The sequence below is a fragment of the Gymnoscopelus braueri genome (assembly GCF_963280865.1).
Source record: "Gymnoscopelus braueri genome assembly, chromosome: 6".
NCBI classification, from domain to species: domain Eukaryota; kingdom Metazoa; phylum Chordata; class Actinopteri; order Myctophiformes; family Myctophidae; genus Gymnoscopelus; species Gymnoscopelus braueri.
Genome location: NC_137607.1, coordinates 5,923,358 through 5,935,586, shown reverse-complemented (window position 1 = coordinate 5,935,586; position 12,229 = coordinate 5,923,358). Strand labels below are relative to the sequence as shown.

General features: G+C 39.7%; 1 protein-coding gene across 1 annotated transcript in view; it reads left to right on the top strand.

Annotated features, from left to right (window-relative positions):
* LOC308087637 (B-cell receptor CD22-like) overlaps positions 1-9,864 on the top strand; it is a 66,481-nt gene extending 56,617 nt beyond the window's left edge. Inside the window, exons 5-14 of the mRNA XM_080431660.1 lie at positions 2,899-3,123; positions 3,600-3,860; positions 4,037-4,300; positions 4,410-4,700; positions 4,980-5,061; positions 5,360-5,387; positions 5,651-5,803; positions 7,151-7,242; positions 9,421-9,491; positions 9,723-9,864. Coding sequence (XP_080287786.1) covers positions 2,899-3,123; positions 3,600-3,860; positions 4,037-4,300; positions 4,410-4,700; positions 4,980-5,061; positions 5,360-5,387; positions 5,651-5,803; positions 7,151-7,242; positions 9,421-9,491; positions 9,723-9,751 — 1,496 coding nt within the window. The 3' untranslated portion in view covers positions 9,752-9,864. The remainder of the gene's footprint in view (positions 1-2,898; positions 3,124-3,599; positions 3,861-4,036; positions 4,301-4,409; positions 4,701-4,979; positions 5,062-5,359; positions 5,388-5,650; positions 5,804-7,150; positions 7,243-9,420; positions 9,492-9,722) is intronic.
* Positions 9,865-12,229: the final 2,365 nt, after the last annotated feature.

Genomic DNA, 12,229 nt, shown 5'->3' with positions numbered 1-12,229 from the left:
GAGATTTATTTTGATAGCGTGACCAGTATTCAGGACCTATAGAAAATTATATCAGCTGCTCCATGTATGGAACAATATATATATGAAAATGATGAAGTTTATGATGTTCTTTCAACATAACCATTTTTGTGGCGTCTGAGGAGGTCTGTGTGACTAGAACCACTCGTAGTTTTATTAAGTAATAAAAAAATAAGAAAATAACAATATTTTTGCGAACACGAACATGACTCACACTGACCATCCATTTGCTTATAGCAAAGAGGACTGACGTTGTCATAGCATTGCAGTTTGTGCTGCATGGTGTACAGAGGCTATAGTGGGGATGACTCTTTAGTCCTTTTATCTAAAGAATGAATCATTAATAAGCTTCCTCCAGCATACCTTACTTAATCTTCAAAGAACTCACTTTCACATCATGGCTGGCATGAACGGGAAATATTTTAAGCAATTTAAAAAGAAAGGAGAGACAGAATCTCAATGGGCTTTTTACACAAAAAGTATACCTGGAAAAGGATGGCTATGGCCGTTTTTAGCCCAAGGAGTGGTTTTGGTGCAAAACAAATGCTTGCAATGGATTCAGAATCATAAAAACACCCTAGTTTGACCCCTCACATGCTACTTAAAACAGAATTACATTTTGATTTTTTTGGGGGGATTTTTTTTAAACCAAGGTTATGGTGGGTACCCCAACTTTAAGGAGCTGTCAAAAATTCTCCTAGGGGGACTGCATTTCAGTCTTTGTGAGATGTGTTACTAGACACCTTTACAAACACATTGGTGAAGATTTTTTTTGGTAAGGAATTTATTCCAAGATTGGAAAATATTCTGCCAATATCCCCTGACTATGAGTAACAATGATACTTTATATTTTCACTGAGGTGATTGTATCTTATACTGATACATTCACACCATTCAGAAAAAGTGGTCCAAATAAAACTAAAAAATGTTTAATAAATCCATGTGATATTATATCAAAAATACAGCATAAACATAAAAATGTAACATTAACATTGCTGAGACTCAGTATAAACATAGATTTATGGACAACTTATTGCAGAACAGAGAGTACAGTACATTAGTTGGTTGTGAAGTGTGTCTTTCATTGCAGTTACTTGATGCTGGGGTCAGTTTTCACCTCAAGATACCATGAGGTTTCTTAAGACAATCAGTGTGATCCTGGACATTCTGATCTTGGTACCTGGTAAGGAGAGTTTGAAATGGCTTCATATTCACAGTGTGTTCACTCATAGCGCAGCACCGAGTGTCGCGCTATGAGCTTGTAGATCTGATATTTTAGAAAAATCGAGAACATTTTGTGCAAATCTTTGAATATATAAATTTTGAAAGCGAACATTTGTAACTCAAATCGTTGCTTCTGGGGGTCCCTGGAACAAAATATTTTGAGATGGGGGTCCACAGCCAAATACATATACATTTTGGGGTCCTTGACATGAAATAGTTTGAGAACCACTGATAAAGAAACATACGTGTTTTTTCAAAAAACTGTTAGAATTTAAGACATTTTGTAGAATCTGAACCTCAGGTCTTAATGGGTCAAACCCTCCTGCAGTGTTCCGGTCAAATCTGTCCGATTTCCAACTTTCCTGAATCATAACTTTTTCATCTGGATGCCTTGAGACATGATTTCCTCCCACTAGGCATGTGAACATATAAAGATAGTGATGACCATTTTCGTTTATTCAACTTTGTTATACCCTTATTGTTCCCGGTCAAAAATGACCGCCATAGGAATTGAATGGGAAACACTATATTATGTTCATCCAGGAGATGGAAAACACATGATATGATACTGACCAGATACTGACCAGATACTGACCATGATACTGACATGATACTGACCATGACTAACCATGATATTGACCTAAATACTGCAACCTAAACACACACACACACACACACACACACACACACACACACACACACACACACACACACACACACACACACACACACACACACACACACACACACACACACACACACACACACACACAAAGAAGACTGTGCATGTTGATGTTCTGTATATGTACAAATTATGGTCTCCATTTGTATTTATGATTATAATCTTCAGTGTTTGTTCTTTATGTAATCACCGGAAAGACCCCTGTTGAGCACTGGTTGAACAAAATGATGATTTATGTGGTTTATGTTATTTTAAAAGCATGAAAACAGGCCGGACAAATTTGACCGGGAACACTGAAGTAAGGGGGGGTGCAGCGAACACTGGGTTAAATGTTGTGGGCAATGTACAGATAAATGTACAATTATTGAGGTAAATATGAAAAAAGAAAAACAATTCTGTTCTATTCTATTATGATAATAATTGAAGACAATGCCTTCTTTCAACTATTTTTTATCACAATCATTGGCCAGAATATCAAAATTACCCTTCATGAGTAAAAAGAATAATCTGAAGATTGGCCATTTTTGTTGACAGTTGTTCATTTTTTGTCTTTTACAGGTGTTTGTAGTGATGAGTATAGAGTGACAATCACCAATCCATCTCTATGTGTCATGAGAGGGTCATCAGTAAATATTGTCTGTTCATATTTCTACCCAGTGGGTCTCACTGTCAATAAGGCATTCTGGTACAAGGGCCGTAATCAATTCAAGTCACGACTAGAGGATCGTTTTCAATACATTGGCGATAGACTCAATGATTGTACCCTGAGGATCAACAACATAAAAGCCAGTGATACGAAAGATTATTACTTCATGTTTTTGACGACAGATGATCAGATGTCCAGTAAACAACCAGTATCTTTGTCTGTAACAGGTAAACAAGAGTACTTTTTTAAGCTTTCATGTAATCAAAATCTAATCTTTCCTGACAATCTCACCAACTTACCTCCATCTTGTTTTTATTCTTCTAATCAGGACTGACTGCACGTGTAGCCCGTCCCACTGTGTCAGAGGGGTCAAGGGTGACACTCACCTGTCAAACATCTTGTAAACCAAGACCCAACATTGTCTGGTTTAAAGATGGACAACAAGTATCCAACCCAGGATTCCAGGCCACAATAGAGGATGCTGGGAGTTACCAGTGTGCTATTGAAGGACAAGAGACATGGAAGTCTAATGCTGTGAAGTTGAATGTGCAGTGTGAGTTTATATGAGTTCATGTGAGCTCTTTCTCTCTCTTTGTCTGAATATGTTTTCTCTGTGTTTCATTCTCTCATGCATTCCATTCATAAAAGCTTACTACTTACACTCAGATAAGAATCATACTGCATTGATATAGCATCCACTAGTGAACAATATTCTCAGAAAGTTATATTTAGCCAGAGGGGAGGGGAGATGAATCACTTCAAGACAAACATATCACTGCCATGGGCTGAGCTAGAATACCTTGTAAACCATCAATGAAGTCTAAAAACTAGATAGCATTTTACTGTAAATTCTGCTTGAATATTTTATACAGGTGAAAATATATATTAAATTCAAATCAAGTCTACAAGCTTATGCCCTGTCCTACGACGGTGTCGCGCATAAAAAAAAACTGATCTACAAGATTTACTGGGAAATAAGACCATGGCACTCCATCTATAAAGTACTTTTAAAGAATTTATTTCCAACAGATGGTCCCAAGAATGTTGTTTTGTCAGTAAGTCCACCAGGAGATGTTGTCAAAGGAAGCTCAGTCACTTTGACCTGCAGCAGCAGTGGTTCAAATCCACCAATCCAGAGCCTCTTCCTTCTCAAAGACAACGTTAAAGTGACACAGAATGAGATAATGACCATCTCTAACATCCAACCCAGTCACAGTGGAAAATACTCCTGTCAGGCAAAGAACTACATTACCACAGTCACTTCATCTAAAGTCACTCTTCGTGTTCAGTGTGAGGTTTTAATTTAATTAAAATCAAGTCATTATTTGCTTGATCCTTTTGACAGCTGAAAGCCGATGTAGTGTACACCATATTATTCAAACACATGAATTATTGTCATTGTTCATACCAAGAAAATCAAATATTGTAACCTATGTTTTGTAAACTCAGCAAATATTCCTCCACAGACCCTCCAGAAATGACCTCAATATCAGTGAATCCACCAGGAGAAGTTGTTGAGGGCAGTAAAGTGACTCTGACCTGCAGCAGTGATGCCAACCCACCAGTAGACAACTACACCTGGTACAGAGACAGAGGAAGCAGCTTTATCTCCACTGGTCCTCAGCTGGTAAAGGACAATGTGTCTCCTGCAGACTCTGGACAGTACACCTGTCAGGGGAGAAACAAACATGGATCCCAAATGTCATCACCTCATTCCATTAATGTTCTCTGTAAGTAAATAAATAAATAACGTCCAATGTAAATATTCATTTATATAACAATATCTAGTATATGATATAGTATATCAAAAGTCATTTGTCTTTTTATGTTTCTATCAAGATGCACCAGTGAATGTATCGGTGGAGGTCAGTCCACCAGACAGTCCAGCAGAGGGCAGCAGTGTGAACTTGACCTGCAGCAGTGATGCTAACCCACCAGTACACAACTACACCTGGTACAAGAGGACTGGGCCTCCTGGTTCCAGCTCCCTGGTCCAGGTAGGGTCAGGACAGGTGCTGGTTCTGGCCTCTCTGCAGCCCTCCCACACTGGACTGTACTTCTGTCACACCAGGAACTCACTGGGAGAAAACAACTCTACTGAGGTGCTGCTGCACATGGACACAATAGACAGTGAGTAGACAGAGGAAGATGTTGGAAGGAATGATTGGAATAACTACTAAAGTGTATAGAATTAGTCTTAGATTAATTCACTCTAAAGTCTTAGAATTAGGAAGAACACATGAAATTGATTACCTTTTGTCCAGTGTTGTCCAAAGGAGTTTGAAATAATTAGGCCAAAGTGTATTATTAGACACCACACACAGTGTTAAACACAAATAACTTAAGAAAACAACCATCAGAAATGCAAATTTTAACTTTTCTCCTCATATTTATTGTGTTTCTCCAAAGCCAACAAAGTTGCTCTAATATCTGGAGTTGCAGTTTCACTGTTTGTGCTGATTCTGGTTTTCGCCATTGTTTTCTGGGTCAGGTGAGTGTGCATGTGTGTGCATATGGGTGTGTGCGTGTGTGCGTGTGTGCGTGCGTGTGTGCGTGCGTGCGTGTGTGCGTGCGTGTGTGCGTGTGTGTGTGTGTGTGTGTGCGTACATGTGCGTGTAATTTAAACTTAAAGCAGTAGGCTACTGATGTTAAATGTTACACCCACTTTTATAACAAACATGAACTTTTCACCCAATTTTACAGCAGATTCCATGTCTAGACTAAGATTATTGCAATTTCATTCATCACTAAATTATTTAAATAATAAGTTAAGTCTTTTGATTTGACAGGAAGAAAAGGACAAATTCAGACCAAGAGGTATTTATTTGTTTGGATTTTGGAGTGGATTTTTTTGAGTTTCATAATATTTAGATATTATTTGTATATCTCCTCTATCATTTAGACATATTTATTCTTATATTTTTATTTAGAAATTGATGAAATGGAAACTACAATAAACCTATTTGAGGGTTACAAGTAACCTACAATTATTTAGCAAAAATATATTTCTGTATCTTCAATGTTAACACTACAATATGGACAATCTCTGTTGTGTTACTTTCTGTTGTGTCCCACACCAGGCTGTGTATGTAACTATGGTCAGTGGGAGGGGCTTGGCATCCGTCCCAGTGGTCAGTGGGAGGGGCTTGGCATCCGTCCCAGTTGTCAGTGGGAGGAGCTTGGCGTCTGTCCCAGTGGTCAGTGGGAGGAGCTCAGACCCTTCAGTCCTGCAGGTGCATCAAGACTCCTCCTCTCATTGTCCCTCCTCTCAGATCAACAGTGTCTACTCCACAGTCCAGCACCACTCTCTGTCCTCTCCTCATCCTCCTACTGAGGAGATCCCTCTTTACTCCATGTTGAAGCTCCCGTCCCGTCAGAGTGACGTGGGACGGGCACGGTGGCGCAGTCGGTAGCGGACGCTGTGGGCGCTGGGGGCGTGTCTTCTCCTCCGCGTCATCAGCGCCCATACCCTAGGTGTTTGCATGTTCTCCCCGTGTCTCTCAGCGTAGTTAATGCCCTCACAAAAACATGTAGTAATCCTGGTCACTATACCGCCTCCCCCATGACAGCCGGGGCGCCTGATGGAAGGGAAGGGAACTGGTTGGAATAACGTGTTCCTTCCACGCGCTACGTCCAACCAGGGAAACTCCTTCTGTCAGGTGACAAGAAGGTCAGTTGGCTCACATGCATTGAAGGAGGCATGAGCTCGGCCCTGGCCTCCCTAGGCTGGTGAGGGGAGTGTAGTGCCCAGGATCACTTAGAAAATTGGCACCGGGTGAAAAATAAGGGTTACAAAATCGTGGGATCAAAACTATTATAAGTAATAAAAAAAAGAGTGACGTGGGACGTTTTTTAACTTTGGCTCAGGGCACCCCCGTAAATAACGCATTCATCAGATCTACAAGCTCACAACACATCACGTCTTGACGTGTTGTTAGCTTGTAGATCTGCTATTTTTTGCAAAGAGATTTGGAGTACATTTCAGCTCGACTTTAACACTTAAACCCCATGATATTAATATGATATTACCCCCCGTGACACTAATGTGATATTAACCGTAGTGTTGTCAGCCATGGGTGACATGTTACGTGAGGTTATGCAGCCACACCCGACTACCATCACCCTCCTCCTTTTTGCCCCAAAAAATAAATAATAATACTTCGCTTGAAGCATAAAAGAAACTCTAGGCAGCACTTTTTCTTCATAACAAACAGACAGTGTGCTCAAAACCTGTGTCTTTCTGCACTGTCCTCACAGCATGAGAAAGGAGAAGGAAACCTTAAACTGCACTCTTAGTCATGCAAACTATGTCTCTTTTTTCTCCTCTCCTCTCCTCTCCTCTCCTCTCCTCTCCTCTTCTCCCCCCCTCATCTCTTCTCTTCTTTTCTCTACAAACAAATAGACAGTTTCTTTGTATAGCCTATCTACTATCATCTGTTAGTTATACACATTATGATAAGTTGATAGGGTTATTGTCTAACAACTGCACTGTATAGCAGTTGGAGACAAAGCAACACAAATTTCAGCATTCCATTCCATTACTAATTACACTTTTGTCATTTTTATCTTGTATTGCTCAGCAAGAGGAGGATGTTGACTATTGTTCAGTGACATTCAACCCAGGGACCAGGACCCTTACAGACCACAACAACACAGCCCTGCAACACACACTGTAAGTTATAAAAACACACATTTATCTGATTGTGATAGCAACTGAATAACAGCTGTGTGTGCGTGTGCGTACACGTGCGTGTAATTTAAATTTAAAGCAGTACTGATGTTAAATGTTACACCCACTTTTATAACGAACGTGAACTTTTCACCCAATTTTACAGCAGATTCCATGTCAGACCTAGACTAAGATTATTGTCTCCGCCAGGCCGAAAGGCATGGCGAGAGTGTATGTTTTACCCCCTGTCCGTCCGTCCGTGTGTGTGTCCGTCCGTGTGTCATTCTGTCATTTTGTGGACAGCTAATCTCTGGCACCGTTGGCTTGATCGCAGCAAAACTGTTCACACACACTCCCTGGATGCCAGAGCAGAACCTCTGCTCCAAATTTTTCACATGGGACTTTTATAGCGCCACCAGGAGGCCAATTTGTGCAAAACACATTTTTGGACAGTACTCCTACAGATTTTGGCCAAAAAAATCCCGCAAATCGGTACACAGTATCTCTATAGTCATTAAAAGAAATGGCTCATTTCAGATTTTTCATATTCCATCCTGATTGGCAAAAATTGGCTTTCAAAGTTTGCAGGAGTGGCCCCTTTTGAACAAAATGCCGCAAATCATGAACGCAGTGTCCGATTGCGGTGAAACTTTGATTGCACATTTGCACTACGTTGAGGAACAAATGCCACCCTTTTAACATTGGCCTGTTATAGCGCCACCAGCAGGTCAAATTTAGCTAAACAGATTTTTAGAACAAAATTCCTCAAATCATGCATGCAGTGTCCGATTGCCGTGCACGGCCTAGGAATAAATGGCACCCTTTTCACATTGGCCTATTATAGCGCCACCAGGAGGCCAAAATAACCTACCTGACCTGGCTCCGAGGAGCACTTTTTCTATTTGCAATTTCATTCAGTCTTTTGATTTGACAGGAAGAAAAGGACAAATTCAGACCAAGAGGTATTTATTTGTTTGGATTTTGGAGTGGATTTTTTTGAGTTTCATAATATTTAGATATTATTTGTATATCTCCTCTATCATTTAGAAATATTTATTCTTATATTTTTATTTAGAAATTGATTAAATGGAAACTTGCCTACAATTATTTAGCAAAATAATATTTCTGTATCTTCAATGTTAACACTACAATATAGACAATCTCTGATGTTTTACTTTCTGTTGTGTCCCACACCAGGCTGTGTATGTCCCTATGGTCAGTGGGAGGGGCTTGGCATCCGTCCCAGTGGTCATTGGGAGGGACTTGGCATCCGTCCCAGTGGTCAGTGGGAGGAGCTTGGCGTCTGTCCCTGTGGTCAGTGGGAGGGGCTTGGCATCTGTCCCAGTGGTCAGTGGGAGGAGCTTGGCGTCTGTCCCAGTGGTCAGTGGGAGGAGCTTGGCATCTGTCCCAGTGGTCAGTGGGAGGAGCTCAGACCCTTCAGTCCTGCAGGTGCATCAAGACTCCTCCTCTCATTGTCCCTCCTCTCAGATCAACAGTGTCTACTCCACAGTCCAGCACCACTCTCTGTCCTCTCCTCATCCTCCATATGAGGAGATCCCTCTTTACTCCATGTTGAAGCTCCCGTCCCGTCAGAGTGACGTGGGACGTTTTTTATTTGGCTCAGGGCACCCCTGTAAATAACGCATTCTTCAGATCTACAAGCTCACAACGCGTCACATTGTGACGCCTTGTGAGCTTGTAGATCTGCTATTTTCTGGCATAGGGATTTGGAGTAGATCAAAAAATAATGCATCAATTATATGCAGTGCAACTCAGGTCCGTTTAAGTAGCTATAAAGGAACAAATATTTCATTTTCAGCATAAAGAGTGCTCTAAGCAGAGTGAACACACCCTTAAAGTTCCTTTCTCAAAACCTGTGTCTTTCTGCAATATCCTCACAGCATGAGAAAGGAGAAGGAAACCTTAAACTGCACTCCTCTAACAGTCATGCAAACCATTTTCTCTCCTCTCCCCCTCCCTCTTCTCTTCTCAACAAACAAACAGACAGTTTCTTATTATCTACTATCATCTGTTAGTTATACAAATTATGATAAGCTGATAGGGTGATTCACTGTATACAACTGCACTGTGTGTAGCCGTTGGAGACAAAGCAATAAAAAATGTATCATTCCATTTCATTACTAATTACACTTTTGTCAATGTTTATGTTGTATTACTCAGCAAGAGGAGACATTCAACCCAGGGACCAGGACCCTTACAGACCACGACAACACAGCCCTGCAACACACACTGTAAGTTATAAAAAACACACATTTATCTGATTGTGATAGCAATTCAATAACAGCTCAACAATGCATTGAGAGTCAGAAAAAGAAAAGCCCATATTTTGAATAAGACCATATAGGATAGCCTAAGTTGTGTTTTACAGAAGTATGTTTCCTGTGCTGCTGAAGACCCATTAGGGTTACATTGTGTAGTTCTTCTCTACATTAGTATGAATGGATGTGTATTGTTCTTCTCAGGTCTGGTGAAGCAGGAAATGAAGATATGATCTATTCCTCTGTGAAGGAAGACGTCTCTGCAATCTATTCCACTGTGGATAAAACTAAAAAGGGAAAGTAAAGCCAAGCTAAGCAAAGTATAACCATAGTCTTTATTATTCTGTCTCAGTTACAAAACTGCATCTCACACTATGTGATGCTGAACCTAATTATTGGATTATATTCTACTGCCATCTAGAGTTTAAGAGGCAGAACTTCATCATCTATATCCACATGTATATCATGAATATTCTGCTTGCATATGAAACATGAGCATTTTAAAAGTTGTGAGACATTGACTGTATTAACTTTTATATAACTAGTTTTATTATGTCAATATGTTGCATTTTGAAGTACCATATGTGTGTGTGTGTGTGTGTGTGTGTGTGTGTGTGTGTGTGTGTGTGTGTGTGTGTGTGTGTGTGTGTGTGTGTGTGTGTGTGTGTGTGTGTGTGTGTGTGTGTGTGTGTGGGGGTGTGGGTGTGGGGCGGTGGGGGAAATAGAAATATATTGTGGATGAAAAAATAAGTAACCAAAAGCATTGATTTATAGACGAGAGGGGAAAACCCCCCAACAAATCACAACCTGCTTCTAAGAGATGAGATCAAAGCATGTTGACAAGCTCCTCTGAAATGTTTGCTTCTTTGACAATATTTATTGTATTGAAGATGTATGTAAAATATATTGCTTTGCTTTGCTAGCCAGATTCTAACACTCTTGAGATTTAAATGAACTCTGAGAATGTTACTATGTGAAGACAATGTCATATGAATGTAAAGACAGACTGAGTTTTCATTAAATGAGGATTATTGAACTGGACTCACTGTTTTAATCCCTGATCATATGAATACCCAGTGGGTCACACTGTCACTGACATAATCCGGCACAAGAACAATCAATCAACAACATTACCATAGTCACGTCACCTGAAGCCACTCTTCATGTTCACTGTGAGAATCAAATTATATTGCATTATTTTTTTAATTATTTTTGACAGGAGAAGGATGTCTAATGGACAACCACCTAAAAGACTACAAATCAGTGTGTGTATCACTGCACTGTTTACACCAAATGACCTCTGTATTCCCATTGAGTTATATTTACATTGTTTTGTTGTGTGTATTTCAGGTGGTGCAGGAAACCCCTTTAAAAGTGTTAAATGGTGCATTTTCATCCAAGTCTTTCATCCAAACTGCTTTAATACAATGTGCAGAGGAAACCATGCAAGGCACCAACCTGCTCATCAGGAGCAGTTTAGGGGTTCGATGCCTTGCTCAAGGACACTTCAGCACTAACCCAGGGGGAACCGGGGATCGAACAGAGAACTATCCGATTCCCAAGCGTGTATAAAATATGGCATAATTGGTTAATGCATGTTTTATAATAATAAATAATAGAAATCTACAAGGTATATAACTTGTGACCAAGTTCTCAAATAAATAGTTGCAGTGGAGACAAAAGTACAACATTGAAAAATGTGAATATTAAAGTAAAAGTACCTAAGTAAACATTGTACTTAAGTTCAGTACTTGAGTAAATGTACTTTGATAATTTCTCCCAGATGTTAGAAAAGGCCTGATTAGTGATAAACAACAATGTGCTGAAAAAGAAGCAGAGCCACAGACAATATTGATTATAATGTTTTATTAATTGAGTGGAAACTATATTCCAATATTGATTGATTGATTTGGTTGACATCTTCATTGTCAAAATAAAGCATAACTATGCATAAACACATGTCAAAAGGATCAAACACGACAAAGCCAGACAGCTGGTTTCCGTTTGAGTCTGTTAAATGAATTATTCTGGCAAAATGTGTGATTCGTGGTGCGATGAGGCTTAGGGTTTTCCTAACAGTTCTTCCCCTTCTCACACACTTCTGCCCACGTCACATGACCTCACCAGAACACTGAGGACAGAACAGAGACACAAATGTTGCTCTAATATATACTCATGATTACAATATTATGCAATATATGAATAATAATATAATATAGTAAAATATACAGGTTGTGTTTTGGTTAGGATTAGGCATACATACGATACTGTATCTGTATCAGTGTTGGTTTCGTCGACTAAAACTATGACGAAAAATGTTTGTCGACTACCTTTTTTCACTGACGAAAACTAAATAAAAACTAAATAAAAACTAAATAAAAACTAAGCTACAATGACTAAAACTAGACTAAATATATTGACAATTTCGTCAACAAATAAAAACTAGACTAAATGTTAGAGAGAGAGACTAGTGGAGAAGAGATCCAGTAGAACTAAAAGACAAGTCATTTTATGTTTGGTTGAGCTCTGTGGTGCGCTCTGAAAATAGCAGATCTACAAGCTCACAACGCGTCGCGCTGCGACGCGTTGTGAGCTTGTAGATCGGCTATTTTCAGCATGCAACCGAGTGTAAATTCAGCCATTAAGACGCCATCAAGGCACCGCCAAAACACATTTTAGTCGACTAAATCAACTGTAGATTTAGTCGACTA